The 24,771-nt window shown below is 35.0% G+C and overlaps 1 protein-coding gene across 1 annotated transcript in view; it reads right to left on the reverse strand.

Annotated features, from left to right (window-relative positions):
- Positions 1-24,771, reverse strand: part of LOC130023749 (probable ATP-dependent RNA helicase DDX60) — a 106,563-nt gene that overhangs the window by 62,501 nt on the left and 19,291 nt on the right. The window contains exons 7-18 of the mRNA XM_056114340.1: positions 22,539-22,709; positions 20,207-20,365; positions 16,995-17,136; positions 16,100-16,255; positions 14,686-14,788; positions 14,384-14,493; positions 13,087-13,190; positions 11,136-11,388; positions 10,160-10,323; positions 3,281-3,430; positions 1,610-1,759; positions 51-170 (exon numbers count right to left, since the gene is read on the reverse strand). Of these exons, the coding sequence (XP_055970315.1) occupies positions 51-170; positions 1,610-1,759; positions 3,281-3,430; positions 10,160-10,323; positions 11,136-11,388; positions 13,087-13,190; positions 14,384-14,493; positions 14,686-14,788; positions 16,100-16,255; positions 16,995-17,136; positions 20,207-20,365; positions 22,539-22,709 (1,782 nt within the window). The remainder of the gene's footprint in view (positions 1-50; positions 171-1,609; positions 1,760-3,280; positions 3,431-10,159; positions 10,324-11,135; positions 11,389-13,086; positions 13,191-14,383; positions 14,494-14,685; positions 14,789-16,099; positions 16,256-16,994; positions 17,137-20,206; positions 20,366-22,538; positions 22,710-24,771) is intronic.

A 24,771-nucleotide genomic window follows, 5' to 3' on the forward strand; every position in this document is an offset into this window, starting at 1 on the left:
GGGACAACTGTAATATAAGCTATTATTATGTGTGAAATTAAGTGATATACCTGGCAATTCAAGACGTCATGTCGATAATCTCTTGTAAAAACTCCATACACCACTCGTCCTTCAGGCAATGCTTTAGTAAAAGAGCTGCAGACAGTTCCTACCACTTGGTTTACAAGAGCCTTAGGTCATAAAAGACATAATCTTCTATTTAGTTGTTATTAATAATACTATGAAATTGCCTAAAGCCAGTGCCTGAAATAATTTACATACAACAATCTGCAGTAAAAAAAAAATCTATATGTCTTTCTTGATGAAATAATTACTTTGCACCAAATACTTCTCTCTGGTACTTATTAAAGTTTCTCTTAATGTATAATACATTAAACTATGCTTAAGAATATGCTAATAAACAATAACTGAATGCCACATACGTGACATAGCTATTTATACAGGTAAAATGAGATGAAGTTCTTATGTAAAAATCAAATTGGAAATGCAATGATAAACATGTTATTTAACTTCATTAAAACTCAGTTACCTTAACTGTAAAGTTAGCAAATTGACATACCAAGTGACATTGTAAAATCAAGTAATTATGTAAGTAATTTCTCTCAATACTGGCATTAAATACCATGAATTCTTTTTAGGTGAAGAAAAACTTCATTTCTCAAAACTTATATTACATTATATTTGATCTATAAATGCTTTCCGTATTATGAATTTAGAGGTTTAACTTATGCCTAGACACATAAAGCTCTTAAAACTCATGCTACAAAAGTTTCAGTATTTTTCCACTGTCAAAAATAGCACTGTAATCATTTCTCCCTTAGCCCCTCTTGTCTTTTCTTTTGGTATCTAGCACAGTTTCCCCTAAGTTTTGGGTCAGTGGTGTTGACTTTGGCAGTTTGCTTGCTTTATTTACTAATATACCACCATTTAACCAGATGAATTTAACCATCCACTATCTTTCACTTTCTTATTTATTATTATGGAGAGAAATTTTATAAATTTAACAAGAAAAGCCTTTTGGTTTTGTTTTGCTATAGAATAGGGACAGAAAAACCTTCATTCTGACATGGGCCATCTAAATAATTATAGTATGAGTCATAGACTTACAATACTATACCACTTGCAAGAATTAGGTGCTTTTCTACAGAGCACTTTGGAGGTAAAAATAATAATAGCTTCTTCTCTCCCTCTCTCTCAAGAAATTGTCTATGTGCTCTCATGTCAGATAACCTTGGCACAGACAGCCATGGTTTCCTGGAAAAAATTTCAAATTTCAAGTCCTGCCTTTTATAGATATTGATACCTAAAGTCATATAAAGAATAAAATGAACAAAAACGATTGTGAATTCTACCTCATATTGATCATTGTTCATGCCAAAAATTATATCATATATTTTACATGAATTACAGCATTTAATGCCAAGTGCAGTAGAATGAAGTATGCTTCATTATCTCCTTTTTGCAGCTAGAGAAACTAAAGTCAGAATTTGACTTAAAGACATACAGGATGTAAATACTCAAACCCGTGACAGCACACCCTTGATGAAGGTCACAAAGTACAGCTTAGAAAAATCACTGTAAGTGAAATAGTGCCACAAGGACACAATACCTTTGTTGGAGACACATATACAACTACTCCTTCATTGTCCTCTCTGAGGATCTTCTCCATGCAGTAGTAAGAAGCAAAGGTTTTCCCTGAAGAGGTCGGAGCAACAATCACAGCAGACTCGTTATTATCTACAGCATCAAGAAGCTCCCGCTAAATAAAAAGAAAAACCATATTTCAGATTGAGTGTTTAGGGGTTTTATTTTATGTTTTTTCCTTTGTTTTTGTTTGTTTTGTTTTGTTTTTGCCACATTCAGCCATGCTCGGGGCTTACTCCTGTCTCTGTGCTAAGGGATCACTCCTGACTGGGCTCAAGAGAACTGATGTGGTGGTACCGGAGACTAAACCCAGGCAGCCATGCCTTGTTCTAGGTAAAAGCCATATCCTTGGTACTATCTCTCCAGTTTCGCATTTAATTTTGAAAGCATGTATTTCCTGTCAAATTTAGTTTAGCATTGACTATATCAAAGGCTTATTAGCATTCACAATTCCTTCTGAGGCATATTTTTGCCCAAGATAGCAATAAACTCAGGAAATCACCATTTGAATTTGTCAATAATTTGACTTATCTTTTCCTTCAAACACTCACTTAAACTTTAATGGAAACATCCAAATAAGCAGGCAACATCTGAACTGTAAAAAGTGAAGGCAGCCCAACTTGGGATACTTTTTACCTTAAATTGGGATCTCAAACTAACCTTAGAATTACCAACATCTGCTCATATCCATATTTCAATTTTCATTTAATAAATTAAGGATCATCAAGCAAAAATTAAGTCATAGAAGAGATCAAATTTTCCAAAGTAAACATATCTGTATTTATAATAATGGCTGGAGTGATAGCACAGCGGTAGAGCGTTTACCTCCGCGCAGCAGGCCTGGCCAAGCCGGGTTCAATTCCTCTGCCCCTCTCAGAGAGCCCGGCAAGCTACTGCGAGTATCTCGCCTGCACAGCACAGCCTGGCAAGCTACCCATGACGTATTCGATATGTCAAATGCAGTAACAAGTCTCACGATGGAGATGTTGCTGGGCCCGCTAGAGCAAATCGATGAACAACGGGAGGACAGTGCTACAGTGCTACATTTATAATAATATATACATTTTATAAGATTCTATTAATGATTCAAGTTTAATATTTGGACAATCTAAAATACCACTACTTAGGAAAAAAACAATAAACTAGGGCTAGAGATATACTATGCCTTGCATTGTATGCACCTGACTTGCGTTCACTCCCTAATACCAAATATGTTCCCCTAAGCCCATATGGAGTAATTCTTAAGCACAGAGCCCTGAACACTGCTGGATTTGTAAAAAAAAAAACCTGAAGTAAGTTACCAATAAATATATTTCACTAACCATAAGGCACTCTAATTTAAATATAAAAGTGGAAATATAAAATAATCACATGTGCAACAGTTAAGAGCAATCTAACTGAAATTAATCTGCCAGTTTTTAATTCAAGCTTTGCTACTTAACAGAAAAAATTCTTTTTCATTTCATCAGACTTGTGCTCCTTTATCTGTTAGGTCAATATATGTTTTACTTCGATTATAGTCATGTTTCATTTCTTAATAATTTGCCTTTCAAAAATTTCTTGCAGATACTGAGATCCAAACAAACTGTTTGATCTAAATTCTCTTTTCCAGGCTGAAAATCTCTTTGATACATACCTGCCATGTGTCTGGTATGAAATGCTGTACCCTGGGATCTGGATCCATTCTTTCTTCTCGAGATAAATAAAGGCCCATGTGTGTTAACTGAAATCGCGCTGCTCCCATGTGAATGGAATATTTAGAAATGTCCTGCTCAGTTCCTGATATCTTCACCTAAAATAAACATTATACTTTCAATTATTTTTAATCTAGGGAAGGAAATTATTATCAGCCCAGCTAAAGCTTATTTTCCTTCCACAATATTACTAGCTTATGTTTCTTTTTCATGCCCCCGTGCCTGGCTGTCCTCACCGGGGCCTCTTGGAGGGGGGTGGGTTGACTTTCCCTCCCCACCCCGAGCAGAGACACAGCAGCTAAAGACCTCCAGAACCAGTCATAGCCATGCTGAGACCACTCTCCACATGTCCAGACAAGCCTCATGCATGAAGGAACTGGCAGAGGAACCCAGGCATGAGGGTCCAGGGGCTGAGATCTCCAAGCCTGCTCGGATCGGGACTGGGCCTTCTCCACCCAGATCCCCTATCTTCCAGTAGGTAGGCATTACACCCACCAGCTGCCGCCAGCGCCAGGCGGTCCCATCAACGGCCAAGACCCAAAGACTATAAAACCCAGCTTCCGGAAGCTTATTATCTCGAGACATCTTATTATCTCGTTTTTACTTTGGAGAACCGGGCAGGCTACGGAAAGTATCCTGCCCACACGACAGAGTCTGGCAAACTTCCCCTATCATACTCAATATGCCAAATACCAGTAACAATCCTAGGTCTCATTCTCCTAACACTGAAAGAATATTGAATATGGCTCTTTTAAAATCTCAGGGCTAGGAAGAAGGAGACATTACTGGTGCCTGCTTAAGGCAATTGAGGAACAACAGGATGATTGTGATCATGATCGTTTCTTTCAATATCTTACAAAACTTAAAATTATAGTACATAATTTCAGAGTAAATGGAAATAGGGCAACGATTCTGTTTTATTTGCCAATTCTGATTCATCAACAAAAATCAGCAGTATATATTTGCAATAACATTTTAAATGTACCTGAAAGTTCCACACTTTTAAAAAATGTGAATAAAGGGGGCAGGATTATTGAATGCGGCTCAAACTTCACTTGGTGCCAACCATTAACATCATCAGTATGACCCTGGAGACACCTCAACACTAACATGGTGGACCTAACAGGGTGGACCTGAGCAGCACAGAATTCTAAAACCCTAATATTCGATGACCCAGTCCATTTAGCAGAAAATCGCTGAAAGTGGAACCAAATGTTTCTGAACACCACTTGCTTTGAAACATAGATAGCTGGAAGCAGGAACACTTCCACTAATTTTTTAAAAAAGTATATTGACAAACTTCAATTACCATTATATATTTTTGTTTATTTTCTAGTTTAACATAAAGAAACAACTGGGTAATTCAGTAGTTTTAATAATAAGGCAAATATCCTCCACTGATCCCTCAGAGAAATGAAGAAGTATAGCTCTACATCTTGAGATATAAACTGTATACTCTTGCACTAGGTGGCGAATGATAGACTGATCAAAAAAAGTAGTGCACACTACAGTTAGATTGAGACTAAAAGCCAATACATTTTATATTAATATGTTTTTATATAGCAAAATTGATTGATGTTTCTTCAGACTTCCAAAAGTGTATTAAATGATAGCTAATGTTCTCTGGGGAGTTCAGATCTAATGCTATTTCTGTGCTAGTTGTGCAGCACAATTAAGAACAAAAGTCGTAACTGTGGTAAATCTACACAATGAAATATTATACAGCTATTAGGGAAAATGAGTTTATGAAATTTGTCTATACATATACTTGGAGAGTATCATACTGAGTGAAATGAATCTGAGAGAGAGGGACAGATATAGAATGACTGCATTTATTTGTGGAATATACCCCAAAAAAAGTATGAAACTAATAACCACGGCCAGGGAAAATGGGCCAGAAGGACTGGTCAATGGTTGATCAATGGTGTGGGAGATGGAGGGTAGATAAGATAGAGAAGGGTACATTATGATAATACTAGTTGGAAATGATCATTCTAGATAAGAACTGAGTATTGAAACAAGGTAAAGGGATATACATGATAACCTTTCAGCATCTGTATCTCAAACCATAATGACTAAAATGATAGGAAGAGTGAGAAAGAGAGAGAGAAGAGAGGTGCCTGCCCTAGAGGCAGACTGGGGTTGGGGTGGCTTGAAGGGGTGGGAGGGAAATTGGGAACACTGCTGCTGGCAAATTATACTGGTGGAGGAATGGGCGTTGGAACATTGTATGACTGAAATGCAATCATGAACAATTTTTAATACTCTATCTCATGGTGATTTAATTTTTAAAAAGGAATAGAAGTCATACAGGAAAAAATACCCAATGTTATCAAGTATTAGGGAGGGAAAAGTATCCAATATTATCAAGTATTCAGGAGAAGAGATGAACAGAAAGAAGAAATGGTCCAGATGCACATGAAAAACTACTCTAGTTCTAATCATCAGGGATGCAAATTAAAGCAATGATATATCACCTCGCATCTCTTTGATTCCACTATTCTTCCTGCATTAACATATGCCTCAGAGACCTGGACCCTACGAAAACAGGATGAGAACACTATTCGGGTCTCTCAAAGAGGAATCGAAAGAACTATGCTTGGAATATCACGATTCACTCAAATGAGAGATAGAATCCGGAGTTCTGATCTTCGTCAACGCTCAAGAATCAGGGACGCTGTCTCATTTGCCAAGACATCAAAAATCAGATGGGCTGGACACGTAATGAGGTTTACAGACAACCGCTGGACTAGAGCCATTACTGATTGGATTCCACGAGACATCAAAAGATCACGTGGACGCCCACCTATAAGATGGTCAGACTTCTTCGTCAAGACCCTAAATGATCGGTTTGAGGCTCTACATGTTCCTAAAACGAACAGATACCATTGGGCTACGCTAGCACGCAACCGGGATGAATGGAGACATTACTGGCACCCGCTCGAATAAATCGATGAATAACGGGGATTAAGTGATTAAGTGATTAAGTGATATCACCTCGCACCACAAAGACTGACACACATTAAAAAAAGAAAATTCAGTTCTGGTGTGGATTTGGAGAGAAAAGGGATGGACTGTCATTCACTGCTCATGGGAAAACCAATTGGTCCAGGCTTTCTAGAAAACACTACAGATATTCCTCAAATAATTAGAAATAGTTCCTTGTGACCCAGCAATAGTACTCCAGGAAATATATCCTACTGGCCCAAAAACACAATGTAGAAAAGTGATCCACATTCCTTTGTTAATTGCAGCAGTATTCACAATAGCCAGAATCTTGAACAACCCAAGTGTCTGAGAACAGATGAGTTGATAAAGATATATCTACACAATGGAATACTATGCAACAATTATGAAAAATGAAGTCATGAAATGGAGAGTATCATGCTGAATTAAATGATCCAATAGAAGAGGGAAAGACTCTGAATGCTCACACTCTTTTGAGATATATAAAAAATATAGTATAAGAATAATAGCCAAAGACAATATAAACAATGTCCAGAAGGACTGGCTCATGATAAGAAGCTTAGCACAAAGGGTGGTGGGATTGCAGTTAGGAGAGAGCAGGGACCACTATGATAAATATAGTTGGAAAATGATCACTTTGGACACAAACTTAGTACTCAAAGGAGACAAAGTGATATGCTTGCTACCCTTTCAGTAACAGTAGTAGAAACCACAGTGTCTAGAAGGAAAAAAAGAAAGAGAAAGAGAGAGAGAGAGAGAGTAGTGTCTGTCAGAATCAAATGAGGGTGATGGAAGGGAAACTGGTGCCATTGGTGGTGGGAAATGTACACTGGTGAAAGGATGGGTGATGGAACATTATTTGAAACTCAATCATGAAAAATTTTGTGACTGTGTATCTTATAGTATATTTTAGTTCTCAAGTCAAACTTAAAAAGACAATTTTGACTTAAAAATAATTCCAATACTTTTTAAGGGACAGCTAAAGACAATCAATATATTAAAATCAAAGGTTTCATGGGTATATATTTAATTATATATATATATATGTGTGTATATATATATTCCTAGGATAGAGGAAAAGTATATTGATGGAGGTGGGGGGCAAAGATAGATTTTTCTTTCACTTTCTTTCTTTCTTTCTTTTCTTTTTTCTTTAGTTTCCTTTTTCTCTTTCTTTTTCTTTCTTCTTTGTCTTTTCTCCCTCTTGCCTCCCTTCCCCTTCCTTCCTTCCTTTCTTCCTTCCTTCCTTCCTTCCTCCTTTCCTTCCTTCCTTCCTCCTTTCCTTCCTTCCTTCCTTCCTTCCTTCCTTCCTTCCTTCCTTCCTTCCCTCCCTCCCTCCCTCCCTCCCTTCCTCCCTCCCTCCCTCCCTCCCTCCCTCCCTCCCTCCCTTCCTTCCTTCCTTCCTTCCTTCCTTCCTTCCTTCCTTCCTTCCCCATTCATAAGAGAAGCTCTATCTGTGGGTGAATTTTCCTTGTTTCCAGAACTTTTTATTAATTTCCTAAATAAACAAACAGTAAAACTTACAAACAATAAACACATCTGCCGTAGATATTCTCCTTTCCTTTAGAGATTTTTTATTTACTTTCCTCTTTCTATATTTAACACATTAGTAAAATATTATTGTCCAAACAGAACAGCAAGATATAAAAAAGAATTATAGACCTGCAACTATATAACTTGCATTCTACTTTGGGGCAAGAAACAATAAATAAATAAAACATAAACAAAAATTCAGACAGTGATATATGCTTTTAAGACAGGAGTGGAGAAATTTCTTAGTGACTTTATGAAGTGTGGGCATGAGGTGGAGGAAATACTAGTTAAGACATAATAACCTCATGTCAACTACCTTCAGTGGTTTTTTATATGACAAGATTTTTCCTAAAAATCTAAGATATAGAAGTCAAGCCAAGTTCCAAGGGGAAAAGGAAGTTTTTACTAGAGAAATAACTAACCTAAAACTCTACTCATAAATTAATTTTATTCACTTAGAACTGGAAACAGGAACAGAGAGGCTATTGGGAACCAGAAAAGTAGAACTGCTTATTTGTAATGAGATGGGAACTCAAAAGTACAATAAACTAGATAGTTTATGAAGAACACAGATTTATTTCTCTCAAATCTAGAAACTGAAAAGCTCACGATGATGGCTCTGGTGGATTCCCTGTCTGCGAGAGTCAACCCCTGGCCTGCCATTATTATTTTTTTATTACAACTTAATACAATATTGAGGTCTTGTTTTTAAATTGATGCCTCTTCTAGCCATGCTGGTGGATAGGGTAGTCCAGGGACCATTCATAGTGATGCAAGCACAGAACACAAACCATGTGATTGAGTGCATGAAGACCACCAGAGTTACACCTGCTGGTCTGTGCTCAGGGGACATGAGTGATAGATAGGAATAAAACACTGAGTCTTACACGTGCCTGGTATGTCCCTGCATAGCAGTTCCTTTTGAAAGGACAAAAATCTCATTCATAAAGGATTCACTCTGATAATCTATTCACCTCTAAAGACCACCACTTCCAAATACCATCATTTGGGGGATGAAAATCTTAACATTTTAATTTGGTATAAAAAGGAAAAGGGAATACAAACTTTCAGGCCATAATATCCACTGTACAAATAAAACACTTATTTTAGTAAGCATATATCCATGGGGGTTGGGAGGGATACTGGGATTAGTGGTGGTGGAAAATGGGCACTAGTGAAGGGATGGGTACTCGAGCATTGTATAACTGAAACCCAAGCACAAAAATTTATAAGTCTGAAACTGTACCTCATGGTATTTCACTAATAAAATTTTTTAAAAAAATATGTCAGATGCTGTAGAGATTGTGCACCAGGTGTGGCACTTGCCTTAAACACAACTGACCTGAGTTCTATCCCCTGTACCCCATATGGTTCCCCATGCCCCTCCAGTAGTGATCCCTGAGTGCAGAGCCAAGAGTAAACCCTGACCACAGCAAGGCATGACTCAAAAACAAAATTTAAAAAATTTTGTCTGTACAAAGTAATGCGAGCTGGAGCAATAGCACAGCGGGTAGGGCTTTTGCCTTGAATCTGGCCGAATCAGGTTTGATTTCTCCATCCCTCTCGGAGAGCCCGGCAAGCTACCGAGAATATCTTGCCCACATGGCAGTGCCTGGCAAGCTCCCAGTGTCATGTTCAATATGTCAAAAACAGTAACAACAAGTCTTACAATGGAGACATTACTGGTGCCTGCTTGAGCAAATCGATGAACAATGGGACAACAGTGCTACAGTGCTGCTACAAAGTAATGCATGTGTAATCATTAATATTAATTAAGCTGGGACCTAATATAAAAATAATTATTTTTTAATTCTGAAAAGTAGTTACATAAAATAGTTGCTTCATAATTTGCAAAGTATAAATTATCAAGAATTATGTAATTCTAAGATACTACTGAACTTTCTACCCTCAACTTTGTTTAATTTCTGGTACATTTTTGTAACAAATAACTAAGGCTTGGAAAGTTAGATTGGAGGCAAATGTTTTATTTGTCTAAGAAAATAATTTGGGCTGGAGCGATAGCACAGCGGGTAGGCCATCTGCCTTTCACGTGGCCAATCCAGGTTCAATTCCTCCATCCCTTTTTGGAGAGCCCGCAAACTAGGAGAGTACCCCACCCACAAGACAGAGCTGGCAAGCTACCTGTGGTGTATTTGATATGCTAAAATCAGTAACAACAAGTCTCACAAGGAGACATTACTGATGCCTGCTCAAGCAAATCCATAAACAAAAGGACAGTGCTACAGTTAATTCTAAATATTCTTCATACATACTCAACCATATGTGCATGAATATAATTAAATATTTTATAAAATTTCTACCTGAGGACATAATGAGTGTGCCAAGTTGTCAAATCCAATATATTTTAGATACTTGGCTATTTTTTGTCGATGAGTATTTTGTAATTGGTCCAAATATTTTTCATGTATTATATGAATTCTTTTCATTATATTAATTACTATGCTTAAATCTTTAGATTCTGCTCCTTTGGATTCTGTTGAAATAAATCATTGACATAAAAAACATAAATAAGGCAAATTACTGACAGTAAACTCCTAGAGTATTTAAATATATATTGCAAAAAAAATTAAAATATTAAAATAATTCACTCATAATAGCTGAGAAATTCATAATGAGCATTATTACAGAAGAGGAAAAAGAACAAGCTCTTGATTTAGAACAGCATTATGGGGGTTAGCAAATAAAAATATAAGAAATTCTGTTTTAGACAAATATCATGTTATGTATATGTTGATGGCATGTTTTGTGTACTTATGAGTGAATAAAAAATATTGTATTAAAATCTTTATTCATCATTATTTAAATTATCTGTTCTCTTTGGAACCACAGTTCATTTCTTTAATATCAGGGTAACTGAATCTACCTCAAAGAATTGTGAAAATTAAATGAAAAAAACATACACAAGCTTATAATTATTATTTGAGTGCCCATATCATACTATGTTACAGTTTTAAAATGTACTCGAATTCCTTGCAAACTAATCCTTAAACACCCCTTTTATTTTCACTTCAGAAGAACCAAGGGTACCTTTTAATGTAATCAGCTTAAGGTTGATCCTAAGAAAACTGCTCAATACATGTACAGTTGAATATATCAAATACAAAAGTAATTACAATATTCCTGTATCAAACAAAACTCCCTTGTTCTTTAAACAACAGAAAAGTTTTCCAAGTCTGCACAAAAGAATCAAAATATGTGGCCAATAACAAGTCTTGTGTGCTTATCTATCTGACTTTTTATTTCAAAAACAATTCTAAAGTTAATATATTCACATACCTGGCTTTGAACAGTATTCCATCCAGAATTTGAAACAGGCATCCAAACCTAACATTTCTGCAACAAATTTTACAGATTTATCAGAGCATGTTTTGAGAAAATCTTCTAATTGTTTTATGCCAACATTAGGATTTTTTTCAATTTCCTTTTCAATATGTCTGGACAAGTTTTTCCATATTTCTTTGTCTGTTTTTTCTGTTTGTGATAACTGTCTCTTTTGATTTTCTTCAATAGATTTTTTTTCGTTTGTCTTCTAAAATAAACAGAAAGGAGATAAGTAAAAAGAAAATCAAAGGTCACTAGGATAATATTTTAAAGCAATATTTAATAATACAGGTCATTGGTTTACCATTCAAGCATTGAAATAGCATGTCAAATACAAGACTGGGGGTCTTCAAATAATTAAATACAAATATTTATTGGTTTTACACAGGCACATTCTTATCATCTCCTTAGCTATTATTTATCTCCTTGATCAATTATCATTCCAATGAAAATTATTTTTTTAGTTTCCCATGCCTGTGTGCTAACATCTAGCTAACTACTCAGTTTGTAACTTAGCAAAGTGGTTTCAGGAAAAAAATCAATAAATCAAAAAATGTTGCATTTGGTAGTAAGATAAATGAAAAATTGGTATAGTTATTTTAAGTAAGGATATAGCAATATAAATCAAAGTCATAACTTTTTAATTCTCTGCTTTAACAATTATTGTTGTTGTAAGTTTTAGAAAACTGCAGAAAAACTCAAGTAAAATTATGTTTGTTTGCTTCCTCAAGGTATCTGTATAACTATAGTAGCATATGTTATAGAAATTTCCCTAAGATACATTTCTTAATAGGGAGAAAAATAAAACCATGCTAAAATTTTTTTAAAAGTGCATATATTTGTAAATATGTATAGATTGAAATATTTAAAAAGATATCTGCCTTAAGTTAACACAAATAACTTTGAGAAGAGGTTAAATTTTTGTGACTTTTACCATTTTTATATTTGTAATAATCCAAGTTTATTGGATATTTTAACCCATATATATTTTAAAATATTAAAATTTAAAAAAAACAATTTGTTATTGTATAAGTATGTTAATTATAGAGATAAATATCCATTATATATTAGAATGAGGATACTTTTTGTTTTTATACAAGCACATTCTTACCATTTCCTTTCTGGTAATGGAAATTACCTGAGATTATTAAATAATTTCTGAGATTATTTTAAAATTTCATTATGAATAAAAATATAAATTTGTGAAAAATTATCAGTAGTTATCTGAAGGGCTGGAGCGATAGCACAGCAGGTAGTGTGCTTGCCTTGCACACAACCGACCCAGGTTCGATTCCTCCATCCCTCTCACAGAGCTCAGCAAGCTATCAAGAGTATCCCACCTACACGGCAGAACCTGACAAGTTCCCCATGGCGTATTCGATATGCCAAACACAGTAACAAATCTCACAATGGAGACGTTACTGGTACCAGCTCGTGCAAATCAATGAAGAAAGGCAGGACAGTGCTACAGTGCTACAGTTATCTGAAGGATGTTCTATTTCTTGATATTTACAGAGGAAAACGTGTAATGGTTTGAATATCTATAAAAGACTATACATCAATAAAATTGTGGGTTTGGTTATTTTTACTATATCAAAGGGAAATAACTTTAAGGAACTACTCCAAAATGTAAATAGTTTTAAGTCTGTGTGAGATCAATTAGGGTTTTGTATTTGTCATTATCCTTTTTTCATTTTACAAATAATCTAAAGGAAAATTAAGGATTTTATTTTAAACATTTCTTCCTGGATAATATATGAGATCACCCTGTGTTCCTAGTGAGAATTACATATGGATCCTTAGGAACTCCATATGAGAGTCCTCGTAGGTCAAGAATTTATCTGGTCCTGTGTTTTGTTATTCACAGAAGAAAGCTTTTTGGAGGTGGTTGCATTCTTTCTCTTACACTCTGAACTGATTCACTATTTTCTTTCAAATTTTTTCCAAAAGTGTTATAAAAGTTACATAATTCCTGTGCTTCCAGTCTTCGTTTGGTATCCTTGGAATTATCTGTAAGAAGTAAATTATTAAAATATGTTGGCAATTCTATTTATAAATAAAAGTTCCATTTAGAGAGCACTTAAGAGAAATACTGAAAAATAGACTTTGAATTTTGTATTAATCTTATTGTAAATAAATTGGAGACAGATGAATAAATTCTAATTATCTGAACCATATTTAAATAATAGGAGAGGATTTAACTCAAAACTTTAACTTGCATATTCACTTTATTAAAATACACCATGCACCTAAATATCCCCTTTAAAAAGTCATCACACTGCTTATGCTCTTCTTATTGTCTACTGAGTCAAAAACACAAGAGAAAACTGCAGCTCTTTAGTATTTATGATCATCTTGTCCACAGGTCAAACAAAGCACATGAACATTGCAAGAGCATTTGAATTGGAAAGTTCTGAAATCTACCCTCAAATTAAGTTAGGACAATATGGCTGAAGCAAATTCATCAAATCCCGGCTAATAATATAGGAATATAGAAATAAGTTATTGCTATTTTATAAGCTATTCTTAATTAGAAGCAGTGCAGCACACAACTAAAAATAGTCTAACCTTTCCTCCAAACTACTTCCAAAGAAATTATTTTTAAATGTAAATCTGATGGTGCAATTCATATGATACAAACATTTTGGTAACTTCCTCCTTCTCTTCTGTTCATCAAAAATCCTCACTGGAACCTACAGTATGAAGCCTGCCTGCACTAGATCACCTCACACCATTCTCTGGGATCCTCCAGACTCTCTAGCCATTTCTGTGTGAGTCTAGCCTAATTGATCCCCACCATTACCACATGCCCATTTAATTACTTTTCGTTCAAATTTTGTAACAAAATACCACATCCTCTAGTAAACTCTCTTTACACTCGACTTTTCTTGCCTCTGATTGTGGTATCCATCACAATTTTTAATGCACGAGAGTATTGGATATGCCAGACACAGTAACAACAAAGTCTCCAATGGAGACGTTACTGGGCCCGCTCGAGCAAATCGACGATCAACGGGAGGGCCTTTACCTTTACCTTTTATAAAAGAGGGTAATTAGTAAAACACCAATACTCTGTGACACAAATAAATTTTAAAAACAAATATTGCAGACTATAAATTAGATTATTAATCTGAGATTCATATTTCATAAACCATTGTGAATATACAATATTGTAACAGTTACTAGGTATCAACTACACCTACCTTGAAAGTGATTAGTACTTTCGAAATCATCACTGAGAGGTCTTGAAGAATGCCAATGTCTGATTTCATCAAATTCTCTTGTAGAAAAAGACTGAATAGCTGGGTCTTCACTGGAAAAATCAGTGAAGGTATGCTATTTTAAAAGACTTTTATAAACATTTAAAAGTCATAATAATCAATTATAACACATAAAAATAATATAAAATTTTTGTCATTTGTATAAGAATCCAAATATAAATTAATCAATTCAGCAATAAATAAATATAAATGCCAAAATGAGTCCATTTAAAAAAATTAAATACCTGCTTAGAAAAGGTAGTTCTGACAAAATATCTCCAGCAAAATCTTCGACAAGCTCAGATTTCAGAGGTATGAGTCCTAATTTATGAATTACTTCATTTGATCCTGGAAATGTTTAGCAATGAAATAAATATTTGACAGAACAGAGAGATAGCACAGTAGTGTTTGTAGCACAAGGCGGTGTTTGCCTTGCGTGTGGCTAATGTTGGTTAAAATCCCATGTACCCCTAAGTAGGATCCCTGAGCACAGAGCCAGGAATAAGCCCCGCACACTGCTGGGTGTGACCACAAGACAAAACAACAAAAATAAATAAATAACATTTGAACATCAAACTATACTAACAATTTCCATTGTAAAACAAGTATTTCTGGAACAACAAAGTTAAACATTATCATAGTCTTGATCATGATGATGATTTATCATCATTTTTGCAAAATAAATAATCCTTCAGTACAATTACTGTAAGTACATCAAGATTTTTAAATTAAAGTCATTTTTCACATATTAAATCAAAAACAAATATATATTCAGTAAATTGAATAAAAATTTAATTTTGACTGAAGTAAGATAAATTTGAAATATAAAAAGACATCCATTTAATTTGGACCAGTATAGGTCTGCATATTGAATAAATAATCATAGAAAAGTTTTAGTTTACTTTTGTCTAAATTTAATAACCAATATTTTCAAATTACAATAGTAAAATAGTGTACATATCACTAATTATAAGGAATTTAAATGAAACTTTATTTTTCATCTAAATTCCCATTAAAACTTCCTTTCTTATATGAAATGGTCTAAACTGTCAATCACATTTATGAAACTGACTTTCACACAAGCAGGTTTTTCCATATGAGTGACATGAAAGCTTTTACTTTTGTAGAAAATATAGTAAAATCGACTTTAGGATGTTTTCTAACTATGAAGACTGATATATATGGATCAATTATTTTCTCTATCATTTATTTGATATACAATTTAAATCTCCCTTTTCAAGATCCTGTCTATAAGTGAGATTGATAATACCATAAGTAGGGCTATTTTGAAAATCAATAGGATGTAGCCTGCAAAGGCAATGCACAATACTCATCAGAATAGATATCTAATAAGTATGAACTGCTATCCTTCATGTGTATTCATTTTGAATGAGAGATTGAGTACATACAAACACCCACAGTACATACACCCACAAGCATGATTGTATACACACATACAAACATAGATACATGTGTGCAAAAGTTTACAAATACATATGAAGTAAAGTGCTTGGATAACAAGGAAGGTGATAAAGGAAAGAAGATAGTAAATAGAACTAATCCTACACAGTCATAATTTAAAAATTCGGATTTATTTTCAAATAAGAATCTTGTTTCCAGCCTCCGTCGTATATGAGGTCGCCTTTTAAAAAAAATTACCTCCAGATGATTTGTTGTTCTCTATAAGAAAGGGTCTGGCCGTTGTCCTAATGGGCATGTGTCCTCCAAAGTCACCATCTTGAGAAAGCGTTAAAACTATGTTCCACAACTTCTCATATTCATGCATCAAAGTGTCGCCTAATTCCAAATTTAGACCTAAGAGAAGAAAGTAAATTCAAATAAGCAATTAAGCTTGGGTGAGGGACACTATGCTTTATGTTTGATGAATGCCTCAAGGGTTTCTCAAATATATCTCATCTTGGATGTTTAAACTGGAAAAAATAGTTCTGGCATATCTATGTTATTACAAATATTATTTAAAAAGTAAAATCTCTTGAAATCAGTTAAAATCAGTTCAAATACAGTAGTGATTGGTACTGCTATATTTTCCATTTACTAAAAAGATAAAAACTGATAGGCCAATAAGTTAATTTATTGCTCCAATGTCATGGGTAAAGGAACCGTCAGTCTATATCAGAACTTCTGAAGGATCTACTAGGCAAAATACTCCAAAGAAGAGCAGGCCAATGACACCAAGGATCTTCAGACAGTATTCTAAGCTGATGGTTCTGTGAATTTTCACAAAAATAACTTTTTCCCTCAAAACATTCAATAGTAAAATTCACTTTAGAACATCTGGAAAATATATGAAGTGTGACAAAATATTAGAATGTGACAAATGGTAATGACTGTGGTACCCTAGAACAGCTTCCTCCATGAAATAATTTTTCTCCTATGAAATGCATACTTTTTATAAAAGAGATAAAATTTCTTCAAACAAACCTTTATACTGAATAGTAGTAAATTAATGGAAAGCTATTAAAATTATTGTCAAATATAATTCTACTCACCCACCAAAATAGTGAATTATAAGGCATAGCTAAACATTATTTACCTCTTTCATGTTCAATTTCATAGTAATAAGCAATATTTTTCCATAAAATATCATCAGTTAAATCAGGCAGACCAGCAAAATTAATATTCCAACGATTGCTCTTTTTTATTTGTTTTAGTATGAAAAATGCACAGTGCTTCAACTGGATAAAAACAAAAAGTGAAGAAGCATTAATAATATAAAATCTCCCCCCCGGAAATTTTTATCTTTGTTTTTCCTCAAATAGGTAAGGTAAAGGTAAAGGCCCTCCCGTTGATCGTCGATTTGCTCGAGCGGGCCCAGTAACGTCTCCATTGGAGACTTTGTTGTTACTGTGTCTGGCATATCCAATACTCTTGGTAGCTTGCCGGGCTCTCCAAGAGGGGCGGAGGAATCGAACTCGGGTCGGCCATGTTGGCCGCTTGTAAGGCTTACGCCCTACCCGCTGTGCTATCGCTCCAGAATCCAATTAAAAGAAAGTACAGTATAAAGAAACTAAAGGAAATATCAGATTTCAATGCCAGTGTCCTTTCATTCACAAGAATCAATGACAACATACAAAATAATTGTTGTCTTTTTGTTTAAGGTTTTCCTACTGTAGGATGACATAATTCCACAAATTAAATAAAAAAATAAATCTACGTACTCTAAGGTACTGTACAGCTACCAAAGCAAATAATTATAGGGCCAAAGCAATAGTATTTCACGCGCCTGACCCAGATTCAACCTCCGGCGCCCCATATGGTCCCCCAGGATCACCAGTTATAATCCCTGAGCACAGAGTGAGGAGTAAGTCCTGAGCACAATTGAGAGTGGTCCCAAAATCCCCCCGAAATTTTAAATCAAGCATACAATTCTTTTTTTGAACTCATTACAGGCTTTATTGAGTCAAAATAATAATACTACTATTTAAAATGTATAGGGATTTCATTTTTATGGCTTTAGAATGTTAATTAAAGTTGCTTATGTTATCATTTTGCAACAGTTATATATACTTAGGTCGAGAAATCAACATGATGAATGACCTGGCACCTGAGTTACGCAGGAGGAAGAGAGCGGCTTGGAATGCCTTCAAGAGCATTGAAGAAATAACTAAAAGGACAAAGAACCTCCAACTACGAGCACATCTCTTTGATTCCACTATTCTTCCTGCATTAACATATGCCTCAGAGACCTGGACCCTACGAAAACAGGATGAGAACACTATTCGGGTCTCTCAAAGAGGAATCGAAAGAACTATGCTTGGAATATCACGATTCACTCAAATGAGAGATAGAATCCGGAGTTCTGATCTTCGTCAACGCTCAAGAATCAGAGACGCTGTCTCATTTGCCAAGACATCAAAAATCAGATGGGCTGGACATGTAATGAGGTTTACAGACAACCGCTGGACTAGAGCCATTACTGATTGGATTCCACGAGACATCAAAAGATCACGTGGACGCCCACCTATAAGATGGTCAGACTTCTTCGTCAAGACCCTAAATGATCGGTTTGAGGCTCTACATGTTCCTAAAACGAACAGATACCATTGGGCTACGCTAGCACGCAACCGGGATGAATGGAGACGTTACTGGCACCCGCTCGAATAAATCGATGAATAACGGGGATTAAGTGATTAAGTGATGTTATCATTTTACAAGTGAAGGTCTAAATAAAGCATAAGCATCTGGGGCTGGAACAATAATACAGTGGGTAAACAGGATCCTTGTCTTGCAAATTTGCATCCTGAATACCCACTGTAAGAGTTTTTAAGTTTAACAGTAACTGACAAACCCAGGTTCAACCCCCAACACCCCATATGGACCTCCAAAACCCATCAGGAGTGATTCCTAAATGCAGAGTTAGGAGTAAGTCCTGAGCACCACTGGGTGTTTCCTCCTCTCACCATCCCATAAAACATAAGCACATTATCAGAAAAAAATTCTTAAAATAGAAATGCCATCTGCATGCAAAAAAAACCATTGTGCTGACAATAACTAAGTAAAAACATTAGCAAAGCAATTTTACAACCAATGACTATACTTTTATTATTGCACTACAAATATTTCTCAATGTTTTACAAAGACATGTATTTATATTTATGCAGCTTACACTTATGCAGCTTTGTATTTATGCAACTTTCTCTCATACCATACCAAAGTGAATGGAAATAATTATTTTTTAATGAGAATAATTCTAGTGACTTAAATTTTATAAAATAATCATAAAATATATTTTTGGTTATCTCCTAATTCATCTTTTTTCCTGATCAAAGGTATATCGAAAATAAGATAGAAATAAACTATTTAGTGCTATCAATTTAGGAAGCATTATGATATATTTGAAATCTAAAAGTTTTTAAGTTTAACAGTAGCTGAAAAATAACTTCTACATTCATTTTCTGCTTTAATAAGTAATACAGTACTCATTAATACACTTATGTAAATTTATATAAACTGTCATTATATTGGGATGGAGTGATAGTACAGCAGGTAGGGCATTTGCCTTGCACACAGTCGACCCAGGTTCGATTCCTCCATCCCTCTCAGAGAGTCCAGTAAGCTCCGGAGAATATCCTGCCCTCAGGGCAGAGAATTAGCAAGCTTCCTGTGGCATATTGGATGTGCCTAAAACAGTGACAAGTCTCACAGTGGAGACATTACTGGTGCCTATGAACAATGGGAGGACAGTGCTACAGTTATTATATTAATTTAAATATATATAAGAAATACTGTTTCTTCGGGGCTGGAGTGATAGCACAGCAGGTAGGGCCTTTGCCTTGCACGCGGCCAACTGGGGTGACCAGGGTTCAACTCCTCCACCCCTCTCGGAGAGCCAGGCAAGCTACTGAGAGTATCTCGCCCGCACAACAAAGACTGGCAAGCTACCCATGATGTATTCAATATGCCAAACACAGTAACAACAAGTCTCACAATGGAGACGTTACTGTGAGACTCGAGCAAATCGATGAACAACGGGAGTACAGTGCAGTGTTACTGTTTTTTCAATGATATAGTATAATTATTTGTAATTCTTAGAAGTATGCGTTATGATTTATGCAGTACTATTCTATTTGAGTACCTTTCTTATTGAGTACATATATATTATGACTTTTAAGTCTTTAGCTAGAAATTTGCATTTTTGCTGTTACCAACTTTTAAATATATAAGAAAGAGGTTAATATAAGAACAGCAAAATATTTTACTTCTAACTTTAGATTTATTGGATATAAAAAAATTGTAGTCACCTACCATTTTTAGAAATGGTGAAAGACTTCTATTCCAATGACAAGTAATGATTCTACTCTTAGCTCTTTGAAACAGGGATAACTGTTGAAGGAAAATCACACTAAGGCAATGCATTCTGCAGAGATCTGCTGCTTCAGATAGTGTTGGTACTTTCTCCAAGTCCTAAAGACATAAATTTTAAACAAAATTAATCTAAACATGGTAAAATATTACTAACAAGTAAAACAATACTATCTTAAATTACCTTGTCTATACATTCCCACATGGTCCACTTTTCAGTTACTTTAATTGAACAAAAGTTTTAATAAGCTGAGCACCTTTCTTTAAAGTATACACCTAATTATCTTTCCTAACATTGAAAGTTTTTAAAAAGAAATAAAATAGAGATCTAGTATTCTACCCAGCACCCAGCACTTCCATTTTGCAAAATGATGAATGGTGACCCGTTTGGAGGTATGACAAGAATCTACATTTCAGGATCTTAAAGAAGCAACACAATAAAAGAAGACTAAGTTTCTTAATTTCCATAAATTTCACTCATGCTTCTGTGGAGAATAACTAGGACATATGAAGTCTATTATGTATACTAAGGCATATAGTATAGTAGAAAAAGGCAGAAAGCTTTTCTTACATCCCAGAAAGATATTGCACTTTTATGTGAGACTATCGATATAATAGAGTACCAGCACCTCTACTATAGAATTAAATGACCATTTAATGTGTCTAAGTTATCTGACATTGATGACACTGACACATAAGGAGTCAGTAAGGTTTATCTATTTTTTTGAAATAAATAGATTTTATTTGGAGGATTTTTAGGGTGTGATGGGGGAGAGAGTGAGAGAGTAACGTACTCAAGAGAGAACACGGCCTTCTCCAAGGGTGGAGAGAACCCCTAAACACATCCTAGCATTAGACAGAAACACATGAAAGTACACATCTCAAGAGGGGAGATGCGGGTGACACATCTGCTCAGCCCACATGTGCTTGGCCACATGGGTGCAAGCAGCACATGAGCTCAGGCAGCATATGTGCCAGGTTTATCTATTTTTTATTAAAAGGTAAAGGTAAAGGCTTATAACTGGGCTGGAGCAATAGCACAGCGGTAGGGTGTTTGCCTTGCACTCCGCTGACCCAAATTCTATCCCGAAAGTATCTCCCCGCACAGCAAAGCCTGGCAAGCTACCAGAGAGGTATTCTATATACCAAAAACAGTAACAAGTCTCACAATTTGTTGTGAGACATTATTGGTGCCCGCTTGAGCAAATCGATGAACAAGGACAGGACAATGCTACATCGTTACAGTAATATAACCATCATTGATGGTATTTTTCTGTATTTGTTTGCCTTTTGGGTGATACCTGTTCGTGCACAGGAAAAATATCAGTGCTGGTACTTAGGTGTATCTCTCAAAAGTGCTCAGGAAATCGTGTAATACTGGGAATCAAACTTGACCTCCTATATGTAAAACATGCACTCTAGCCCTTTAAACTATTTCCCCCATCTCTAGTAATTCTTTTGATGGAGAGAAGGCGGTGTTGTGTAATACTTCATGTTTAGGGAACCAAGCTTGAACCCAGGGCCTCCTTTAAACAAAGAATAAAGTAAGCCCTTTGAATTATCTCTCGACTCACATAAATGATGTTCTTCGTGAAAAACATGGATGCTGAGCAATAGAGTAGAGGATTCATTGGCAAAGCTCATCTGATCATGGCCATAATTACTGTCATCAACAGTTACTGCCTGTTTTTACAAACTCTAAGTGTCTTGCGAAATATCATTATTTAAGCCTAAATATTTGCCTGTGAGTACCTAGGCACAGCAATAATGAGCTAACAACAAAAATATGAAGTATTTGACCTCTGCTTATGAAAGTAAGAAGTGATGGGCTTACTACATCAAAACTATTCTAATATATTTTATTAAAATCCTTATAAGTTTTTTGATGTGGGAGAGTAGGGCACATCAGAATTTTAGATGGAGTAAGGCACATGTTTTACATGAAGTCTTACTTCATGAGTGATAGTTATTTGATTTCAGGTAATCTATAATCCTCCATGCACTGCCAAGAATAATCCGTGATCCCTGATCCCTGATCAGAAAGTCCAGAGTAAGCCAGAAACACAGCCTGATGTGACCCCAAAAAACAAACAAAAAGTTTACGTGCTTTTATAAGAATATGATGAGAATATTCTACTTTGACATTTGATTAATGAATGTTAAAAACATATTTTCTTTTGATTATGAGTATGTATTTGTAGCTACAAAGCATAAGCATTGCTTCACATTTTTCAATATTATTAAATAATTTGATTTGCTTTTGAAAGAATCTCACCTGTGTTTTGTGAATTTCTGGATCTGTGTTTAGATTTTCACTGTCTGATGCATCATGTAGCATTCTTTTATGAAGTTTTAATGTTACAGCACATGCAATAGAGCAGACTATACTTCTTACATCAGCTCCTTCTGGCCACATATTCTGAAGTAAGGACAAGGCTTCATGTATCTGAAATAAAATAATCATTAATGACCTAAAATCTAATCATGAACAGCTTTGTCAGGGTCTATTTCACAGTGATTCAATAAAAAAATTTTCAAAAAAGACCTACAAATTATGAGACAGAATTCAAATCTTGAGAGATGTTTAATGATAAAAATAGAAGCTGTGCTTTTCCATCATATTACTGAAATTTTACCTTTAAATTTTTAAGAAAAATATAAAACAAATGTCTTTGGCATAAACATGCAGAATTTTGGGTAACTATTCAATGGTGAATGAGAATGTGGCTATATTTAATTAGGTCCTAAATTTTATTTTAATATTAATTCCACTTTAATAGTAAATGCAACTTTAATATCAAGTCTCTTTTTGATTTCTACTGTAACAAATATGGGAAAAATGATTTCTTTTTCAGGTTCTCGATGAATTAACCTGTAAACTCTTCAGTATTATAAATTCAGACTTTTCTTGGCTAGTAAGCATCTGAGACAAATTAATTTTCCTGATGTTCAACAAATAATTTTCAAAAGTTTGTAATTAAGGACTACTAAAATTAAAGGCATCACAATCACAATCAGGCCTGCACAACCCTATCACCACAGTCTATACCAGGTACTCATGATAATAAAGCCCTCTCTATATCCCAAATACGCTAGAACATAAGTTCTGACCCCCATCCAGGCCCTCATGGAGTACAAGACACAATTTGGAAAAGGAACACAGATACATAGATGTATCAAGACAATGATTTGGAAGAAATTCTAGTTACAAATATGGAAGCATTAATGCTAATGATACCTCCCCCTGAAATGACATTAGTGATAAATAACACCAAAAAAGACAGAGTAAGTATGAAAACTTAAAGAATGTTCAAGAAGAACTTATAGAGCTAAGAATACAGTCACTGTCACTGTTCTCCTGTTGTTCATCAATTTGCTCAAGCGGGCCCAGTAACATTGTGAGACTTGTTACTGTGTTTTGGCATATCGGATATACCACGGGTAGCTTGCCAGGCTTTGCCTCGGGGCGAGATACTCTCTGTAACTTGCTGGGCTCTCCGAGAGGGGCCGAGTATCAAACTCGGGTCGTCCATGTCAGCCGCGTGCAAGGCAAACGCCCTACTCGCACTGCTATCGCTCCAGCACTTTGACTAAAACGTATATTCGGGACTTAAACAATCTAAAAAGCAAAATGGAAAAAGCTGAAAATCAAATAAGAGATATTAAAGATTAAGTGGTGGAAACCATCTGAAAGACCAGAAAAAAAGAATACAGAATTAGGAACAATGAAATGATATAAAGCTTTATGGACAGCACTTAGAAAAGTATTTGAATTATGGGAGTTCCAGAAAGAGGAAAAGGCATAATTCTTATTTGAAGAAGTAATAGTCAAGAAAGCAACAAAGAAGTTAAGAGCCACATCTAGGAAGCTCAAAGAATTCAAAACAAAATTAACAAGATGCACACCAAGATGTGCTAAAATAAAATATAATTAAAATACCGAAACTCAAAGGTAAAGAGAGAACCCCAAGAAAATAATAGAAAAACACTGATGACAAAGTAACTCACATTAGATTTATAACTAAAATACATAAAGAACTCACAAAACTTAAAAACAAGTAAACAATCTCTAAAATAATTTTAAAACCCTTCACCACAAAAGGCATATAGATAAATGGCTGAGAAGAATGAAGAATATTATTATAACTTATTTATCCATTAAATGCAAATTTTAAAATGAACTCTAACTCCATATCGCTAGGAATGGCCAACATCCTAAAGACCAGGATAAGTGTTGGCATGAAAATGTAGAAGCAGAGACCTTCATACACTGCTTGCTAGTAGAAGTATAAACTGATTACTCTCTGTGTAAAACAATACAAAGAATTTTCAAAATGCTAAATTTATATCTTTTGTGTGATGAAGCACTTCCAGTTCTAGGTATCTGTGCAAAGAACACAAGTCAATACAAATAGTTTATGGATACATAGGTTTGTTTACATGAACCAAATCCTGGAAAAACCTCAACAGATGAATGCACAAAGAAAATGTGATAAAATTTACACAAT

This window comes from Sorex fumeus, unplaced genomic scaffold (genome assembly GCF_029834395.1).
Source record: "Sorex fumeus unplaced genomic scaffold, SorFum_2.1 ptg000024l, whole genome shotgun sequence".
NCBI lineage: Eukaryota > Metazoa > Chordata > Mammalia > Eulipotyphla > Soricidae > Sorex > Sorex fumeus.